The sequence below is a fragment of the Dicentrarchus labrax genome, unplaced genomic scaffold (genome assembly GCF_905237075.1).
Source record: "Dicentrarchus labrax unplaced genomic scaffold, dlabrax2021, whole genome shotgun sequence".
Classification (NCBI taxonomy): Eukaryota; Metazoa; Chordata; class Actinopteri; family Moronidae; genus Dicentrarchus; species Dicentrarchus labrax.
In genome coordinates, this window is record NW_026136707.1 from 5,744,016 (window position 1) to 5,765,864 (window position 21,849).

General features: G+C 35.1%; 1 protein-coding gene across 1 annotated transcript in view; it reads left to right on the plus strand.

Moving 5' to 3' along the window:
* The window catches only part of LOC127367310 (sialoadhesin-like), a 104,460-nt gene that overhangs the window by 60,879 nt on the left and 21,732 nt on the right, over positions 1-21,849 (plus strand). Inside the window, exons 13-18 of the mRNA XM_051407064.1 lie at positions 96-407; positions 806-1,069; positions 2,825-2,930; positions 9,204-9,361; positions 19,286-19,549; positions 21,308-21,571. Coding sequence (XP_051263024.1) covers positions 96-407; positions 806-1,069; positions 2,825-2,930; positions 9,204-9,361; positions 19,286-19,549; positions 21,308-21,571 — 1,368 coding nt within the window. The remainder of the gene's footprint in view (positions 1-95; positions 408-805; positions 1,070-2,824; positions 2,931-9,203; positions 9,362-19,285; positions 19,550-21,307; positions 21,572-21,849) is intronic.

Genomic DNA, 21,849 nt, shown 5'->3' on the forward strand with positions numbered 1-21,849 from the left:
GACCTGATTTTGTATTTATTGCAATTTGCAAATCGTATAAAAAATAGAGAAGAATTAGATTTTTACTGACTGGTCAAAATGTACCTTCCCACCAGAAGATCCTCCCAGACCGACTCTGACTCCGTCCACACTGGAGGTGGAGGAGGGAACCTCAGTGAGTTTGAAGTGCTCTGCTCCAGCTCCCGGTCTGTCTCATTCTCCAACTCTGACATGGACCCCCAGCCTGGGTCACAGTCAGGAGACACTGGAGGAGAATCAGGACAAAACTAAAGTCAAGACCTCTGTTGTGAACTTCACTGCTTCTCACCTCCATCACAGACAGGAAATCTCCTGTACTGCCGTCTACAACAAACAAGATGGCAGCACTGAGTCATCTGTTAGCACAAGTTTGAGAGCTGATATTTCATGTGAGTTCACTTGTTTGTTTGTTTTTAATTCATCATGAAACAAATTTAATTGAATTAGTCAAATCTTCTACAAAAGATTAGCAGAAAAGTAATTTTGTTGACAACTTTTATATATAATGCATTTTATAAAAAAGAGGACAGCACAAAAAAACATGACAAATTACTTGATTTCCAAATATCGGATTACATTACACCTTTAAATAATGCAAATCATTTATTTTTCATTTTTTTGTGTGGAAGTGCAGCAAGAAAGCTGGCTGTTGTTTGATGTCAACTTTCTTTTACAATGATGCTTTACCAGGATGAATATGATCAAAGTGAATTCAATCTCCAGGGAACACAGATATTACGACTTATAACTGACAATGTAACACATACCAATGATATTTATTTTTCAGATTCACCCAAACACACCACAGTGTCAGTCAGTCCCTCTGGTCCAGTACCAGAAGACAGCACTGTGACTCTGACATGCAGTAGTACTGCCAACCCAGCAGTAAGGACCTACACCTGGTTCAGAGCTGATGGAGGCCAGGAGACTTTTATTGGGACCAGACCTGTTTTAAACATTGAAGCTTCTGAAGTCAGTGGTCCTTTTTTCTGCAAGGCTGAAAATGATCTTGGAGCTGGACGATCCAATATCAGTCAAATAGACGTTCAGTGTAAGTATCTAATATCAAACTTAAAATGTTCTATATACTCTGATAGGTCTAGCTGTATGCAGTACACTGATTTACATTTAATAATATATTTTCATTATTTGGCTAAGTTAGATATTTACGGTATGTTTAGGATTTTAAAATGTCCAACTTTAGCACCACTGTGTTGTCATCAAAAAAATATTTTTGTGTAGCACATGTATACTCTAATACAACTCTATTAATGCTACTGGACCAGTTCTAGGTTCAACAGAGTGGGGTAACCATACAAAATGAAACCAGAGACCAGGTACTTTAAATACAAAAACCAGCAGTTTACTGAAATTTAACATAGACAATACATATAACAAATATCAGAACCAGTGAATAGTCCTGCAGGTAACAAAAAAGTAAAGTAGAACTCACTTTCCCTTTTTTTCCTCACCTAGATTTTAAATAATTTGGTTTAGATAGTTTTTATGTTAGACCAGTCTATAAGTCTATATCTTATTTTATGTTAATAGGTTGCACCTATTTTTGGTTTCTTTCTATCTCGTGTTAACTCTTTTTTTAAGTTAGAAAACAAAAGAATATTTACACCATTTTCAAATATCTTAGTCAAGTTACACCCTTATGCTTTAAATCATAACTTTCACAATTATGAAGACAGAATAAAGTATTAATTTCAGTTCAAGTTCAGTTCCACTCTTGTATTTCAGTTCAGCTCAGTTTAAAGAGAGAAAAGTGGAAAAAGAATAACCCCAACAGTCCTACTGACCTGTCCAACAGGTCACGAAAGAAATTAATTATTCTAACTACATAAACCAGGATAAAGTTTTATAGTTACTGTAAATTGCAACATTACTGCCACGTTGTTCACACTGCTGTACTTTTCTCCTGCCCTCATGCAATTAACCACACACCTTTGCTTTACATAAAATACATTTCCACATTTTTCCACTAACACAATATACATTCATACCTCATTTCCTTAACAAACCAAACTAATTAATTAACTGATTAACAGTATGTTTATAGCTTTTTTCCAGTTACAACTGTTAGCTCTTCGCTAGCATTTATTATACTGCAACAAAGCTTCAACGAAAATAATTGAAACTCACCAAAAACCGTTGTGGTTTACTAATATAAAATCCTCATGAATCCCCGACCAGGCAGGTGTTACTTTTCAGCTTCTAAATCAACTTATCATTAAAATATTTTCTCTCTTTAATTTCTCTCCTCTCTGCTCCACTCTCCTTGTTGCTATGACAACAAACAGCAGCAAGTCTCTTAAAAGGGAAGTTCATGACATTTTCTTACAGCCATACTTTTAACTGTTTCCATTCAATTAAAGTTAAACAATTATTAATTGATTCTTACGTGAATGTATTTGTATGAATTAACTTATTTATGCATTTTAATCAATAACTTCTATTTATCACATTTCAATGTGGGTAACATCTGCATTCCACCTTACTAGTTAATCCTTTTCAGTCTCCAATATCACACATGTTAATACAAGCTAGTCAGTCATTTAATGGTGTCTCTCCTCTTTAACTTGTTAAGTACTAGTGATGACAGAAAATACTACTGACCATGTTGTATTATTCAGGTGTTTGCACTCTAGGGTCATCAGTTACAAAAGGTGTTGGCACCAAAACTTCAAAAGAAAAATTGTGACACAATCTACCTTAATTATTTCATGAAACATATCAGATCAAGTTACACCTATAAATATTATAAATAATAGTTCCATAAATGTTGTCATTTATTTTTCAGATTCACCCAAACACACCACAGTGTCAGTCAGTCCCTCTGGTCCAGTACCAGAAGACAGCACTGTGACTCTGACATGCAGTAGTACTGCCAACCCAGCAGTAAGGAACTACACCTGGTACAGAGCTGATGGAGGCCAGGAGACTTTTATTGGGACCGGACGTGTTTTAAACATTAAAGCTTCTGAAGTCAGTGGTCCTTTTTTCTGCAAGGCTGAAAAAAATCTTGGAGCTGGACGATCCAACATCAGTCAAATAGATGTTCTGTGTAAGTATTGCATGAGTAAAACCCAGGCACAATTCAGTTTATCTAAAGATTCTATTTAGTCATTTATTCATTATCTTTATTTTATTTTGTATTTTTTTTCCCCAAAGCTCCCTGGTAGCTCACCAGCGTGCCCCATTAGAATATCATTTAATATATTTATTGATACAATGTCTTCAGTAAGATGTTAACAAAATGTCTTAATTGATGCAATAAATAAGCAGGTCAGATTTAGAGCTTTGTGAAAAACAAAACAAAAAATGATAATGAACATTTTTTACTCTAAACACACAAATCTCACCATATGTGGTAAGCAGGCTCTCGTCTCATTGATAGTATCCTCATTTTGGTGATAGGAGTTCAGTTGGAAACAATATTAAACCTCATGAGATATAGTTTTTACTCCCATTCATAGTAATTAGACTCTTTCACAGTTTTCCAACTACAATACTCCTTCAGTTACTTACAACAAATTGAAGCCAGTGATTCAGTGTATCGACAGTTCTTTAACACCTTCAAATCTTCCACCTTTTACAGGTTGTTAATATTATTTAACTTTTAGATCCAGCAATATAAAAGTGTTGCGTAAACTGTTCAACGGCTCTTCATTATTCCACATCATTGAAAGAATTTCAAAACCAGCAATTCAGCCTGTCGTAGGCCGTTCAGCAGTCTGCATTCACACACATTCTCTAGTTATATGAGAGGTTGTACGTTACATCTAAGAGTTGTCTCTAATATTTAGTCTAGTAATAGTATGAGGCAAGATTTGAACCGTGACCGTCACTGTTCAAATATGGTCTTTTGTGTCCGATGTAAATAACCTCTTTGTTCTTTCTTGTTCCATCAACTGACTCTGGGTAATAACCAATTCCCAGTCAATACTTTGATGTTTCTAACTGGTTTAAATAATTATATATATATTTTTTTTACAATTTATTGACTTCATTTGGCTCCCTTTAGTTACCACAGGCCCTCATCAGTATAGAAGTCAATTCTTTGATAAAATCAGGCAAATACACTAACAGATAAGTAAATATGTCATTAGTTAACCCACTTGTAAGACTAACCTAACCCTGGGTTAATATGGCTACAAACAATTCCTTTATTCCTGTGGTAACAAGACACACAAATGAGCACAGAAAAGACCCTCAATGTGGAAAATGATTGACTTTGCATTAAGTTTGTCTTCACTTGCAACTTACAGTTATTGTGATATCAGTACATCTTGTCATTTATTTTTGCAAACTTGATTAAACATGACTATTACAAGCTTGACTCAGACATGTGACAGCAGAGGGAGTCAACACACACAAATGTCCAAAGCCAAAATAATTTATAGGAAAATAAGAGTTAGGATGTATGTGTGACTAAACTAAGAAGGCGTGGAGTTTATTTTATACCTTTGACCCCTCCCAGTAAAGGAAGCCACATGGGCTGTCACAAACTTCATTCTTAACTTGTCGGTTTTCTCTATATTCATTACAGTTGCTCCACAGATCCTGTTCTCCTCTGATTGCATCAAAACTGCAGACCAGCTCAACTGTTCCTGTGAGACTGTCGGAAAACCTTCTCCCACTTTACAGTGGTATTTGGATGGGTTACCTGTCAATCACTCTGACAAGTTTGCAATCAGCAACGAGCCTCTAAATGAGACAAGGCTGAAGATATTCATCACTGTGAATCAACCACAGGAGAGGGATCTTTCCTCTTTGCTCTGCCGCAGCTCCAACTCTCTGGGATCTGCCAGTCAACGTTTTTATGTTCTTCAAACATCTGCAGAAAGTCAGGGTTTGTCATAGTTTTATTGATTAGTTGGAAATCATCAGGATTTCTTAAAATTTCATTTCATATATTAATTTAGTGACTAGGCTTTTCTTTTATAATAATAAAAAACACCCCCAAAAATTATTTCTGTGTGTCATGAGTAATGATGCCCTGTAACCAGTCCCCAACCAGGATGATTGAGCCACTGTTGCATCAATTACAAGGATATGATATGTGAAGTGTTATTGTTGTTTCTTGTGACAGGACTTGAGCAACATTGTGGACCGTACTGTGGAATTCTTCTATTGGCTGTTGCTGGTGTCTCTCTCAGTGTGAACATCTTGTACACAATCTACGTGGTGTTCCTTTGGTATGTATGTTATTACAGTGGATTCTATTTTTTTGTAAAAGCTCTGCTGATAAATAGCAATGTTGTTTTTAGAAAATATTGAATATGTACTTTTATTTTTCTTTCTCCTCAAAGTAAAAGAAGAAAGAGTGTGAAGCCAAAAGAAGAGGAGATGACTTACATGTCTTTGGATCGTAGAGACACATCTCCAGAGTATGATGTCATTGCCCAAACTCCAAAATGACTCCCTCTACTTCCACTGATGATGAGCTTGATGATTATCACATAACATTGCTTAATGATTTATTGTATATCTTATACTGAGGCAAAAGCTCATCCTTCATCACCTTGCTCTCTCTTGCAGTGCCTTAAACTTCCACTTAGTGATATCAGTGTTTATGTATCAATTATCTAACATTGAACAACTATACAATGTAATGTAAATAAATAGTTTTTCTATATGAATCTTCTAATGCTCGCTTTTGTAGAAATGTTTTAAACTTCAACAGAAAGGTTATTGATTATGCTATATGGTCATTTTTAGGTACTTGGGTTTTCATGTTTGTTGGTGTACATATGTATGGTATACATAATGTTGTTTCTTCTTTTTTCAACAATAAATGAACAATAAATACCCCTTTTGTACATCTTCGTCAGTCCCTGAGTCGTGCGTTTGAGTCCACCAGAATTGTGTCAGAGGTTGTGACACGTACATGTTTTTCTCATGAATAAGAGGACAGGATTTACAGGACACTGGATCGAAGAGATGAGTCTCAGAAACAGACGGTGTCAGCATCCACTGAGTGCTTTGTTGATTGTTTGACAATGACACTGAAATATTTCTCAACAAAATATTAGACCATTGTTCATTTCCTGTTTGTTCCCTGTTCCAAAGAGTAATTGTCTTTTAAAGCATGACCACAATTGTTAAATAACTTCAACCATACATTTGTTTTTTGTAATTTGTGATTTTAAACTGTTTCAGAAGGCTCAGACAAATGTTGTCTACCCGTAGTGGACTTGTTGTAATACTATTTTGAATATCAACTAGAATTATGAGTGTGTCTGAACCCCTATTTGCTACAATAGGTGAGTACAATAACATGAGCACAATGTAATGTAAATAGCACTGTAGAGATAGTAGCTTTGAAGGGGTTATACTGCTTAATTATTGGTGAAACTGGATCACAGAGGTATTCACTTAACTTTGTGCTCATTTGAGTGTGTGGTGGTTTTATTTTGCACTCTGAACTGAATGAACATTCAATATGACATTCAATAAAAAAAGGTTCATACATACTGAACTGAACTCGACTCAATTAGATGATAAAATGTCTGTGTGCATATGACTGTGTTTGCCTTCCTTATCTGACGTGTGACGGTTAAAAAACATTTCTTGAAACAATTACAATTAAATATTTATTCATAAACTTATTTATAATAATTTCTAAGCTATATATGTTTCCCATAGTAAGTAAGAAAAAGTACACTTCATTGTTACATGAATCTGCACTTTTGTGACTTCCTCATTTTAAAGTTAATTCTTGCATTCTGTTGGAAACAGCAGCACAACTTTGAAGGAACTTCACTTCTCTATACATCTTTGCTCTGTCTACCTGGAAGACCTGAAGACAATGTAAGTCATCATAACTTCTACATGACACATATTACATAAGCAACATTTTTTTAAATGTACTATAAAATTCAAAAAATATAAACATGAGGTTACTTTGCTCTCAACAATTACAGTACAAAATTTCAAAGGTAGAAAAAAGAAAAGACACTAAATATGTGAAAGGTGGCAAAATCGTCCGATTGTGGTTTAAGAATGTTGAAACTAATTCTCTCAAATAAATTGTAACTTTGTAAATAAACTGAAAAAAAAGACATAGTATGTTTGTCATTTTTTTCCTTTCTCAAAACAGCATAGCTTCCTGTTTTTCATTTTTATTATCTGTTAATTTTCTACGTCTTTTTAACCAAAGCAGCATGTTGTAGCACTGAACTGAATGTTACAAAGGGTGGGTATTGATTAGACCTTGATTGAAGTATTGATTAATTTAACTGTTCAATTATAGTTTTTAAAGGAATGCAGTAATACGTCCCCTTATTCCTCTACGAATGATAAATAGGTGTGCTGTGTCACCGTGACCTCATGAAATGAAGAAACAGATCCGGATTGCAAAACGTTTCTTTGTCTGCAACCTCCGCAAATATTAAATTCAATACTGGCCTCCAGATGAACCCTACTGTAAAAGTTCATGAGGGATGAAATGTACTAAAGATGTGAATTGTTCCATGTGTAATCTCCAGAGTTTCTGCCTCTCCTGACACACAAAGATGGCTGCAGCTCTGACTCTCCTTCTCATTGGCTGTCTGCTGCAGAGTGAGTTAAAGTTCATTCACATTTGGATCAATGACTATAAAACTATTAAAACCTATATCTACACACTGTTAGTTAAGCATTCACACCACAGAACAGCAGTATCTTTGATACATGGTTCACTAAATACATTTGATGAGTGAACAATTTTATTTATCTCGAAAAAATCTTTACAGTCTTCATTTTGGATTATTTTATGAATAAAGGTATAGCGCTAAGATTCTAGCACGGCAACCAAACAGTCAAATTTCCTTCTTATTGTAAAGTAGTATTCACTTGTTCTCATTCACAGGTTTGTGTCTTGTGTTTCAGGTGTCCACTGTGGAGAGTTTAAGGTCACTATGCCGCAGACTATAGAGGTTCTGAGGGGATCCTGTGTGACCATCCCCTGCTCCTTTGATATAAAGGACGGATTTGGATCAAACTTAGATAGAACATGTAAAGCAATGTGGAAAAATGAACAAAGGACTGTTGTGTTTGACAGCAGCAATCCACAATCGTCTATAATAACAGGAAATTTGACAGGACACTTAACAAAAAGGGACTGCACCACAACCCTGAACAACATGCAACCTGAACACAGCTACAAATATCACCTCAGACTGGAATGTGACAATCGCCTGAAATATGATTTTAATCAACAAAAGTTGGACATTTCAGTAAAAAGTAAGGTTTTAAAGTCCATTTAGTAACACTTCAGTTGTTTATTTTTGTAGAACTGCTTTGACCTTGTTCTCCATTAATTGCACTTTTCAAATAGTATATAAAATGGAGAAGAATTACATTTTTACTGACTGGTCAAAATGTACCTTCCCACCAGATGATCCTCCCAGACTGACTCTGACTCCGTCCACACTGGAGGTGGAGGAGGGAACCTCAGTGAGTTTGAAGTGCTCTGCTCCAGCTCCCTGTCTGTCTCATCCTCCAACTCTGACATGCACCCCCAGTCTGGGTCACAGTCAGGAGACACTGGAGGGGAATCAGGACAAAACTAAAGTCAAGACCTCTGTTGTGACCTTCACTGCTTCTCACCTCCATCACAGACAGGAAATCTCCTGTACTGCCGTCTACAACAAACAAGATGGCAGCACTGAGTCATCTGTTAGCACAAGTTTAACAGCTGATATTTCATGTGAGTTCATTAGTTATTTTTTTAATTCATCATGAAACAATTTTAAGTCAAATCTTCTACAAAAGATTAGCAGAAAAGTAATTTTGATGACAATTTTTATATATAATGCATTTTATAAAAAATGGGTCAGCACACATGACAAATTACTTGATTTCCAAATATCAGATTACATTACACTTTTAAATAATACAAATCATTTATTTGTCATTTTGTTGTGTGGAAGTGCAGCAAGAAAGCTGGCTGTTGTTTGCTGTCAACTTTCTTTTACAATGATGCTTTACCAGGATCAAAGTGATCAAAGTTAATTCAATCTCCAGGGAACACAGATATTACGACTTATAACTGACAGTGTAACACATACCAATGATATTTATATTTCAGATTTACCCAAACACACCACAGTGTCAGTCAGTCCCTCTGGTCCAGTACCAGAAAACAGCACTGTGACTCTGACATGCAGTAGTACTGCCAACCCAGCAGTAAGGACCTACACCTGGTACAGAGCTGATGGAGGCCAGGAGACTTTTATTGGGACCGGACATGTTTTAAACATTAAAGCTTCTGAAGTCAGTGGTCCTTTTTTCTGCAAGGTTGAAAATGATCTTGGAGCTGGACGATCCAACATCAGTCAAATAGATGTTCAGTGTAAGTATCAAATTTCAAAGTCAAAATGCTCTATATACTCTGATAGGTCTAGCTGTATGCAGTACACTGATTTACATATAATAATATTTTGTGATTCATTTGTTAATTTAGATATTTAGGTGATAATTTGAATGCCGAACTTTAACACCCCCCATGTAGTTATCAAAAAAGAGATTTTTACATTCCACCGTACTAGTTAATCCTTTTCAGCCAACAATATCATACTCATGTCATTATTGGCTAGTCAATCATTTAATAGTCGCTTTCCTTGTCAACCCATTAAGCACAGTAGTTTGAGGAGGCACATGTTGGTCGTAGGTCACATATTGCATGTAGCCCTCAAGATTCAGTTGGGTAGTCCAACAAATGTGTGTTAGTGCAGCAAGGAAGCTGGCTGTTGTTTGCGGTCAACTTTCTCTCGATGGAACACATATATTAGAAATTACAATGTAACACATAATAATATTTATGTTTCAGATTCACCCAAACACACCACAGTGTCAGTCAGTCCCTCTGGTCCAGTACCAGAAGACAGCACTGTGACTCTGACATGCAGTAGTACTGCCAACCCAGCAGTAAGGAACTACACCTGGTACAGAGCTGATGGAGGCCAGGAGACCTTTATTGGGACCGGACGTGTTTTAAACATTAAAGCTTCTGAAGTCAGTGGTCCTTTTTTCTGTAAGGCTGAAAATGATCTTGGAGCTGGACGATCCATCATCAGTCAAATAGACGTTCAGTGTGAGTATCACATGATTAAAACTTTTTATATTACCTCAATCAAGGTATAATTCAATGTATTCTGTTTAGTCATTAATCTATTTACTATTGTATTTAGTTTTTCAAAAAGCTCTTGACTTAATCTGTTTATTTATTACATTTATTTAAACATTTTATTAAGCAATCTCTTCTTTAATAAATGTGACACATTTTTAGGATAGTTTATACATTACACATGTTTCTAATATTCAATATAACCTTAGGAGTGTATTGGAAATATTATAGCATCCCTATCACTGTTCAAGTATAGTCTTTGGCGTCTAATGTGAATGGCCTTTAACTTCTATGTATTTGCTGGTTAATGACATTGAACAATTCTCGATGACATCATCGTTTTATAAAATATTTTACTTCTTTTTACTAATGACATAATCTTGCCATACATTATGTGTCAAAATCATATCTAAATACATATATTTCTCCCCACTGGTTAAATTAACCTAACCCTGGGTTAAAATTGTTCCAGAAAATGAAATTATTATAGCAGAATAAAGCCTTCAATGAGTTCAAATATATAGAATAATGGACTTCATGACAGTCTTAACTCACAACTTCTCAACAATTATTTTGTTTAATCAGTACATCTTGTCTTTCATTTTTGTGAACTTGATTAAAAATGACTTTATTTGACTCTTAACTTGTCGGTCTTCTCTGCATTCATTACAGTTGCTCCACAGATCCTGTTCTCCTCTTATTGCACCAAAACTACAGACCAGCTCAACTGTTCCTGTGAGACTGTGGGAAACCCTTCTCCCACTTTACAGTGGTATTTGGATGGGTTACCTGTCAATCACTCAGACACATTTGCAATCAGCAATGAGCCTCTAAATGAGACAGGTCTGAGGATAATCATCACTGTGAATCAACCACAATGGAGGAATCTTTCCACTTTGCTCTGCCGCAGCTCCAACTCTCTGGGATCTGCTACTCAGAGGTTTTATTTCTACAGCCTTGAGCCTCAAACATCTGCACAATGTATGTGTTGTTCCAAAGTTTTATTGATGTTTTAGAAACTTTCAGGATTTCTCAAATTCATATTTTATTATTACTATTATATTTATGTGACTAATGACTACTCATCAACATACCTTAATATTTCCTCTATTTGTGTTTGAAATACTGAACCAGAAATGCCCCAAAATATTTTTTACTGCCACATTAATTGTAAACATGGGTAGTGATACACTGTAACTAATCCAAAGGTATCATTTTGTTCAATGAAATGTTGTTAAAATGTTTTCTCAAAGTTATGCATATATACTTTCTTTCTTGATAAAAAGAAAGAAGCATAAATCAGTTAGTAGTGATAAAAAAGACGTTCCTTGTTTCCTTGAATTCTTTAAACAGTTCAATGTCCAAACTTTTATCAGAATAATTATCTCATGTCTGAGTTACCTCTTTATCCTAATCTTCCACTGTCCCTTGTATGTTTCAGACCAAGTGACACTGACAGTCTTCATCATCATAGTTGTTGCACTGCTAGTACTAGTATGTGCTCTGCTGTTAGTCAACAGGTACGGTAACAGCTTGAGACAAAATGTTCAGACATTCCCTTCCACACACAACTGCTATTACTAACTTTTACTTGGACTTCTGTGAGTGTTTGTTTGGGTCTTCATCCATCAGAACCAATTTAACACTTGTAATAGTTTGTGCTGTATCTGTAAACCATGTTCTGAGGAGACCTGGGACCTCATTTATATATCAAACTTATACATTTTTTATCTTTATTATGACTTCCACAGAGAACCATGAAACTGGTGGGTAATATTCATGTCCATCATATCCCTATTTGTTAGACACCTTTGACAGCTGATCCTCTTTGTAGATTCAGTTTGTCTATGTTTGTCATATGTTGCGTAGATTTTCATTTGTGATCAACGGTTTCATCCTGTTGATTAATAAATGAGCAGTGGGAAAAGATGAATCAAATATAACCATGTAGGTTAAATGTTCTACTGTATTTTTCAGAGCTCAGAAGACTCGCCATAATCTTCCTAAGGGCACCGTTGCTATGAGTCAACTTCTAACAAGTGGAGAGGGAAACGAGGTACGGGGGGATTTTATACTTAGAATTAAGTAATTAAATTTGGATTAGCAGAATATGTGTACCATTGATGTCTTCTCTTTAATTGCAGGTACCCAACACAACAGAAGACGACATTTCTATCAACGCCAGTGTGCTGAGACAGGAAGATGTCGCCCCTCCTGCAGCTGTCTCTGGCCCAAACAACGCCGACTCAGCAAGCTCTGGGCCAAACAATGCAGAAGGAGCCGATAAAAACTTAGAGAAGAAGAATGAAGGAGGCAGCGACGTGGTTTACGCGAATGTGAACTGGAAGAGCAAGAGCAAGAAGAAGAAGAAGGAAGATGATGCTGTGGACATGGATCAACCTGGTAGCTCCTATCTTGAGGAGGAGAGGTGCATGGTGGGAGGCATGAGCAGAAAATCTGTGAGCAACGCAATGGAGATGGGAAGCCTATATGACAATGTAGAGCCTAGAAATGTGAAGAAGGAAGTGGAATGTGAATATGCCCAGGTTCAATTAAAAAAAAAAGTGAGAAGAAATAGATCACACTTCTGTATTGCTCTGCCTATTTTTAAAACTATTTTTCAGAATGTCTTGTTCTCTTGTACATACGTTTCCTCATTTGCTTTTTGTTGTTGCTTTGAAACAGAATTTCAAATGAACAGAATTATGTTTCATTGTTTTTAATTTAAGAGGTTTTTAACATCTTGCAGATTTTGTGTCACTGAATAATTTTGTTTTACGTGCATGCTAAACTGTATTTTTACTCATAAAATTATGTTTGGCTTGTGTAAATTGACAGATCCTCCTCTGTTTTACATTTATTTAGTAGTTTGGAATATTTTGTTTATTATATTCTTTTGAACATTGGATTTTTGTTAAAACATACCTTGCTGTAGAAACAATAATAATCCAATAATCCGCAAAACTGCTTTTTGATGAAATGTTACGGAATAATGGTCTAACATTGTTACAGCTGCTGTGTTCAGAAATTAAGAGGTCAAAAGGTGACTCACTGACTGCTGTACAGCCGCTACTTTCTTAAACTGCTAAGCTTGTTTATGGGTAAAATTGAGTTTCATCTGTTTGTATCACTGTTGCTGAGTATCATTACACATAAAAAAGATGACACAGTAAGCAAATATTTCAAATATTAGTGTCATCTGAAAATTATTTTACCCAACTTCTGGGATTTGTCCTAGAACAGGAAAAATAAAAAAAAAATAAAAATAGAAGTTTAAAACCTGCATAATTCTCACATTTAAACTGGAAATGTACATTGTTTAATAATTTTGTAATCAATAAAAGGTATTTTAAAGTATTTGTAGCTTTTCTGATATTGTTAAGTGTTTTATTAACACTATTTGCAATGCAGTGTATCTGTATAAAATAATATACTATATATAATGACTAGTCAATTATTTAATCAATGTTTTCCATATCAACTTATTAAGTACTAGTGACCATAGGAAATACTAATTATCATGTTGCATTATTCAGGTTACTGGCATAGTGTCTGTCACATGAACTGAATCAGTTAATACTACTTAAATTTAATAGTCATGCAACATTTCACCACAGGTTGAGTTTATATTGGTATTTATTAATTTGTAAGACATTTTAGAGGAAATAACTAATGGTTTACTTGCAATATTCTGACTTCAATACTTGCTAATAGGCAGTGTCATCAGGTGTATTATAATTATCTGTATAATAGTTTCATCGTTTGCACAATGTTTTAATTTCAGGATTTTTACTATAATAGTGAACTGGTAAAGTTCAGTAATGGAACCAGTCAGATTATTCATAAAACGTTAATTATATCAATAATACAAACAATATTTGTAAGAGGAACAGGTCGGGTGTTGGTGATATACTGCGCCGCAAGATTCAGTGTCCCGGGCCAACAGGTGGGTGGCGGTGCAGAAACATAGCAAGAAAGCTGGTTGTTGTTGTTTGATGTCAACTTTTTGACATTACATTAATAACGTGGTTTACACTGATGATTTAACAGGACAAATACACCTGGTACAGAGCTGACAGAGGCCAGGAGGACTTTACTGGGACCGGACGTGTTTTAAACATTAAAGCTTCTAAAGTCAGGGGTCCTTTTATCTGCAGGGCTGATAATGATCTAGGAGCTGGACGTTGCAACATCAACCAAATAAACGGTGAATATAAGTTTTCGTTTATTTAAAGCTTTTATTTACCTTTTGGCTGTTAACACACTTTGTCATTGTAGACATACAACAACATTTTGTATGGTACCTCTCAGTGACAAGCGGCATCAATAAAAACAAGATAAAAAAGATAATACATGTAAATACAGTAGTACTGTAACCCATATTGAAATGTGATAAATGGAAGTAATTGATTGAAATGCATAAATAAGTTAATTAATTAAAATGAATTCATGTAAGAATCAATCAATAGCTTTAATTGAATGGAAACAGTTAAAAGTATGGCTGTAAGAAATTCTCATGAACTTCCCCTTTAGGAGACTCTCTGCTTGTTGCCGTAGCAAGAAGGAGAGTGGAGCAGAGAGGAGAGAAATTAACGAGAGAAAATATTTTAATGAAAAGTTGATTTAGAAGCTGAAAAGTAACACCTGCCTGGTCCGGGATTCATGAAGATTTTATATTAGTAAACCACAACGGTTTTTGGTGAGTTTCAATTATTTTCGTTGAAGCTTTGTTGCAGTATAATAAATGCTAGCGAAGAGCTAACAGTTGAAAAAGCTATAAACATACTGTTAATCAGTTAATTAATTAGTTTGGTTTGTTAAGGAAATGAGGTATGAATGTATATTGTGTTAGTGGAAAAATGTGGAAATGTATTTTATGTAAAGGTGTGTGGTTAATTGCATGAGGGCAGGAGAAAAGTACAGCAGTGTGAACAACGTGGCAGTAATGTTGCAATTTACAGTAATTATAAAACTTTATCCTGGTTTATGTAGTTAGAATAATTCATTTACTTTTTTCAGTTTTTTTCCTTGTTCCTGTATGAAGTTGGACTTGAGTGTTGCTTCTTCTGCAGTGTGTGGAGGACGACAAACACACACACAAGCGCGGGATACAAGATGGCGAGCCAACCCATGGACCCATGAAGTTTCTAGAGACAACTCCGCTCCATCATGTCAGAAAGGATCCACTGTGTACACACTGTTGGTAAACTGGCTGCCAGAGCGGTAGTGTTGGGGTTATTCTTTTTCCCCTTTTCTCTCTTTGAACTGAACTTGAACTGAAATTAAGTATTACTTCATATTGTATTCTGCAGTGTTGGGGTAGTTACTGAAACAAAATCCATTACACATTACTAGTTACTTTTTTAAAAAGTAATGCCTTACTTTACTGTGTTACTCGCTGCTTAAAGTAATTAGTTACACTACTAGTTACATTACTTTTGGATTACTCCATGAGATCACCTGAGATGCACCATACCTTCATTGCCAATGTTTTCTTTAGCTCAGTGTCCATCTTGACATAACACTGGTCCAGGTAGCTTGTAAAGGTTTTCCTGTCTGATGGCGGGCGTCCGCTCCGCGTTGTGTGTATTTTGCTCAGTTTCGAAAAGACGACGATTCCACAGTTACTTTGTAACGCGTTACCCCCAACACTGGTCTTCATAATTGTGAAAGTTATGATTTAAAGCATAAGTGTTTGACTTGACTAAGATTTTTGAAAATGGTGTAAATATTCTTTTATTTTCTTACTTGTGAAGGAAAGAAAAAAAGGGGTAAACTCAAGGAGATAGAAAGAAACCAAAAATAGGTGCGACCTGTCCACATAAAATAAGACAGTTACTTATAGACCGGTCTAATATAAAAACTTTCTAAACCAAATTATTTAAAATCTAGGTAAGGGGAAGATGAGTTCTATTTGACTTTTTTTGTTACCTGCAGGACTATTCACTGGTTCTAATATTTGTTATGTGTATTGTCTATGTTAAATTTCAGTAAACTGCTGGTTTTTGTATTTAAAGTACCTGGTCTCTGGTTTCATTTTGTATCGTTACCCCACTCTGTTGAACCTAGAACTGGTCCAGTAGCATTAATAGGGTTGTATTAGAGTATACATGTACTACAATACATATAAATATGAAGAGAGAGGCATTTGGATGAGCAGGTAAGCAGTGATAGTGCACATTGTCAGTATCAGTATAAAATATATATTTCACAACAGTTTGACAGTATACAGCAGAGACAAGATATGTGTAGTATATGTGTATGTGCTGTTTGTAATAAAGTTTTTATGTGCAATACAACAGGTGGGTGAATGAGTCTTTCAGTCTATAACTCCTGTGAGAGGGTGGGGGTGACGGAGGCTTCAGCTCTGGGGAAGAAGCTGTTCCTATGTGTCTGTTTGAACTAAATGAGATCTTTCTCTGTCCGTCCACTGACTCCTGGTAAAGGACTTTGACCAATTCCCAATCAATGCTCTGATACGTTTCTAAAGTAATTGATATACATTATCATATATTTTGTTGTTGTTTTTATTGACATTATTATTATTACTACTACTACTACTAGCTACTACAGGTCAACAATCACTGAACTGAATCTACATTCAATATGAAATACATAAAGCTGTTGAGTTGGAGTTAGATGATAAAATGTCCGTGTGCCATACAACTGTGTCCGCCTCCCCTATATGACGTGGGACTGTTTAAAACTGATAAAAAAAAGTACATACATTTCATTTTCACACTCATGTGCACTTTTGTAACTTCCTCATTTTAAAGTTAATTCTTGCATGCGGTTCGAGAAAGCAACATAACTTTTAAGGAACTTCACTTCTCTATACGTCTTGATCTGTCTGCCTGGAAGACCTGAAGAAAATGTAAGTCATCATAACTTCTATATGACACATATTGAATTCATAAATGTTAAATACACTATGAAGTAATAAAAACATAAACATTAGGTCATTTTACTTTAGATCAATAAACAATGTTAAAGGTATAAAAAAGAAAACACAGGTAGTAAAATGTCCCATTGAAATGTAAGCTGTAATTTGATTGTAGTTTGAGACAGTTGAAAATAGTTGTGAAAAAGAAACTGTACCTTTGTAAATAAATTGAAAGAAATCAAGAAAAGAGACCATATGTTTGTCATTTTTTCCTTTCACAAAACAGTATAACTTCCTGTTTTTCCTTTTCATCATTTCATCTTCTACGTCTTGTTTAACCAAAGCAGCATGTTGTAACTCTGACAAACTGAATGTTACAAAGTGTGGGTCAAACAATAGTTTGTTTTTGCAAATCTTTTATAATAAGTTATAAATAAAAAGGCAAAATTGCAAGAAATGTATTTAAAATAAGTATTGATTAATTTAACTGTTTAATTATAGTTTTTTTCATGAAATTAAGAAATAGATACAGGATTGCAAACGTTTCTTTGTATGCAACCTCTGCAAATATTGCATTCAATAGTAGCCTCCAAATGAACCCTACTGTAAAAGTTTATAAGGGATGAAATGTACTAATGATGTGAATTGTTCCATGTGTAATCTCCAGAGTTTCTGTCTCTCCTGACACACAAAGATGGCTGCAGCTCTGACTCTCCTTCTCATTGGCTGTCTGCTGCAGAGTGAGTTAAAGTTCATTCACATTTTTATAGTTTTATAGTCATCAATGACTTTAAAACTATTAAAACCTATATCTACACACTGTTAGTTAAGCATTCACACAACAGAACAACAGTATCTATAATACATGGTGCACTAAATACATTTGATGGGTGAAACATTTTATTTTTATCTAGAAAAAATCATTACAGTCATCTTTTTGGATTATTTTATGAATAAAGGTTTTGTGCTAAGATTCTAGCACGGCAACCAAACAGTCAAATTTCCTTATTATTGTAAAGTAGTTTTCACTTGTTCTCATTTACAGGTTTGTGTCTTGTGTTTCAGGTGTCCACTGTGGAGAGTTTAAGGTCACTATGCCGCAGACTATAGAAGTTCTCAGGGGATCCTGTGTGACCATCCCCTGCTCCTTTGATATAAAGGACGGATATAGATCAGACTTAGATAGAACATGTAAAGCAATGTGGAAACATTATCAAGATGTTGTTGTGTTTAATAGCAGAAATCCTCATTCGTCTACAATAAAAGGAAAACTGACAGGAGTCTTAACAGCTAAAGACTGCACCACAACTCTGAACAACATGCAACCTGAACACAGCAATAAATATTACCTCAGAGTGCAATGTGACAATGGCCTCAAATATGATTTTTTTGAACAAAAGTTGGACATTTCAGTAAAAGGTAGGTTTTAAAGTCAATGTATTTACACTTAAGTTATTTAGAACTGCTTTGACCTTGTACTCCATTAATTGCACTTTTCAAATAGTATATAAAACGGAGAAGAATTACATTTTTACTGACTGGTCAAAATGTACCTTTCCACCAGATGATCCTCACAGACCGACTCTGACTCCGTCCACACTGGAGGTGGAGGAGGGAACCTCAGTGAGTTTGAAGTGCTCTGCTCCAGCTCCCTGTCTGTCTCATCCTCCAACTCTGACATGGACCCCCAGCCTGGGTCACAGTCAGGAGACACTGGAGGAGAATCAGGACAAAACTAAAGTCAAGACCTCTGTTGTGACCTTCACTGCTTCTCACCTCCATCACAGACAGGAAATCTCCTGTACTGCCGTCTACAACAAACAAGATGGCAGCACTGAGTCATCTGTTAGCACAAGTTTAACAGCTGATATTTCATGTGAGTTCATTTGTTTGTTTGTTTTTTAATTCATCATGAAACAAATTTAATTGAATTAGTCAAATCTTCTACAAAAGATTAGCAGAAAAGTAATTTTGATGACAATATTTATATATAATGCTTTTTATAAAAAAGAGCAAAAAACATGACAAATTACTTGATTTCCAAATATCAGATTACATTACACCTTTAAATAATACCAAACATTTATTTGTCATTTTGTTGTGTGGAAGTGCAGCAAGAAAGCTGGCTGTTGTTTGATGTCAACTTTCTTTTACAATGATGCTTTACCAGGATGAATATGATCAAAGTTAATTCAATCTCCAGGGAACACAGATATTACGACTTATAACTGACAATGTAACACATACCAATGATATTTATTTTTCAGATTCCCCCAAACACACCACAGTGTCAGTCAGTCCCTCTGGTCCAGTACCAGAAGACAGCACTGTGACTCTGACATGCAGTAGTACTGCCAACCCAGCAGTAAGGAACTACACCTGGTACAGAGCTGATGGAGGCCAGGAGACTTTTATTGGGACCGGACGTGTTTTAAACATTGAAGCTTCTGAAGTCAGTGGTCCTTTTTTCTGCAAGGCTGAAAATGATCTTGGAGCTGGACGATCCAACATCAGTCAAATAGACGTTCAGTGTAAGTATCTAATATCAAACTTGAAATGTTCTATATACTCTGATAGGTCTAGCTGTATGCAGTACACTGATTTACATTTAATAATATATTTTCATTATTTGGCTAAGTTAGATATTTACGGTATGTTTAGGATTTTAAAATGTCCAACTTTAGCACCACTGTGTTGTCATCAAAAAAATATTTTTGTGTAGCACATGTATACTCTAATACAACTCTATTAATGCTACTGGACCAGTTCTAGGTTCAACAGAGTGGGGTAACCATACAAAATGAAACCAGAGACCAGGTACTTTAAATACAAAAACCAGCAGTTTACTGAAATTTAACATAGACAATACATATAACAAATATCAGAACCAGTGAATAGTCCTGCAGGTAACAAAAAAGTAAAGTAGAACTCACTTTCCCTTTTTTTCCTCACCTAGATTTTAAATAATTTGGTTTAGATAGTTTTTATGTTAGACCAGTCTATAAGTCTATATCTTATTTTATGTTAATATGTTGCACCTATTTTTGGTTTCTTTCTATCTCGTGTTAACTCTTTTTTTAAGTTAGAAAACAAAAGAATATTTACACCATTTTCAAATATCTTAGTCAAGTTACACCCTTATGTTTTAAATCATAACTTTCACAATTATGAAGACAGAATAAAGTATTTATTTCAGTTCAAGTTCAGTTCCACTCTTGTATTTCAGTTCAGCTCAGTTTAAAGAGAGAAAAGTGGAAAAAGAATAACATCAACAGTCCTACCGACCTGTCCAACAGGTCACGAAAGAAATTAATTATTCTAACTACATAAACCAGGATAAAGTTTTATAATTACTGTAAATTGCAACATTACTGCCACGTTGTTCACACTGCTGTACTTTTCTCCTGCCCTCATGCAATTAACCACACACCTTTGCTTTACATAAAATACATTTCCACATTTTTCCACTAAAACAATATACATTCATACCTCATTTCCTTAACAAACCAAACTAATTAATTAACTGATTAACAGTATGTTTATAGCTTTTTTCCAGTTACAACTGTTAGCTCTTCGCTAGCATTTATTATACTGCAACAAAGCTTCAACGAAAATAATTGAAACTCACCAAAAACCGTTGTGGTTTACTAATATAAAATCCTCATGAATCCCCGACCAGGCAGGTGTTACTTTTCAGCTTCTAAATCAAAATTTTCATTAAAATATTTTCTCTCTTTAATTTCTCTCCTCTCTGCTCCACTCTCCTTGTTGCTATGGCAACAAACAGCAGCAAGTCTCTTAAAAGGGAAGTTCATGAGAATTTCTTACAGCCATACTTTTAACTGTTTCCATTCAATTAAAGTTAAACAATTATTAATTGATTCTTACATGAATGTATTTGTATGAATTAACTTATTTATGCATTTTAATCAATTACTTCTATTTATCACATTTCAATGTGGGTAACATCTGCATTCCACCTTACTAGTTAATCCTTTTCAGTCTCCAATATCACACATGTTAATACAAGCTAGTCAGTCATTTAATGGTGTCTCTCCTCTTTAACTAGTTAAGTACTAGTGAAGATAGGAAATACTAGTGACCTTGTTGTATTATTCAGGTGTTTGCACTCCAGGGTCATCAGTCACAAAAAAGGTGTTGGCACCAAAACTTCAAAAGAAAAATTGTGACACAATCTACCTTAATTATTTCATGAAACATATCAGATCAAGTTACACCTATAAATATTATAAATAATAGTTCCATAAATTTTGTCATTTATTTTTCAGATTCACCCAAACACACCACAGTGTCAGTCAGTCCCTCTGGTCCAGTACCAGAAGACAGCACTGTGACTCTGACATGCAGTAGTACTGCCAACCCAGCAGTAAGGAACTACACCTGGTACAGAGCTGATGGAGGCCAGGAGACTTTTATTGGGACCGGACCTGTTTTAAACATTAAAGCTTCTGAAGTCAGTGGTCCTTTTTTCTGCAAGGCTGAAAATGATCTTGGAGCTGGACGATCCAACATCAGTCAAATAGACGTTCAGTGTAAGTATCAAATTTCAAACTTAAAATGCTCTATATACTCTGATAGGTCGAGCTGTATGCAGTACACTGATTTACATATAATAATATGTTTTCATTTATTGGCTAATTTAGATATTTAAGGTATGTTTAGGATTTTAAAATGTCCAACTTTAGCACCACTGTGTTGTTATCAAAAACTAGACTTTTGCATTCCACCTTTCTAGTTCATCCTTTTCAGTCTTCAATATTACACACGTGTTAATACAAGCTAAACAGTCATTTAATGGTGTCTCTCCTCT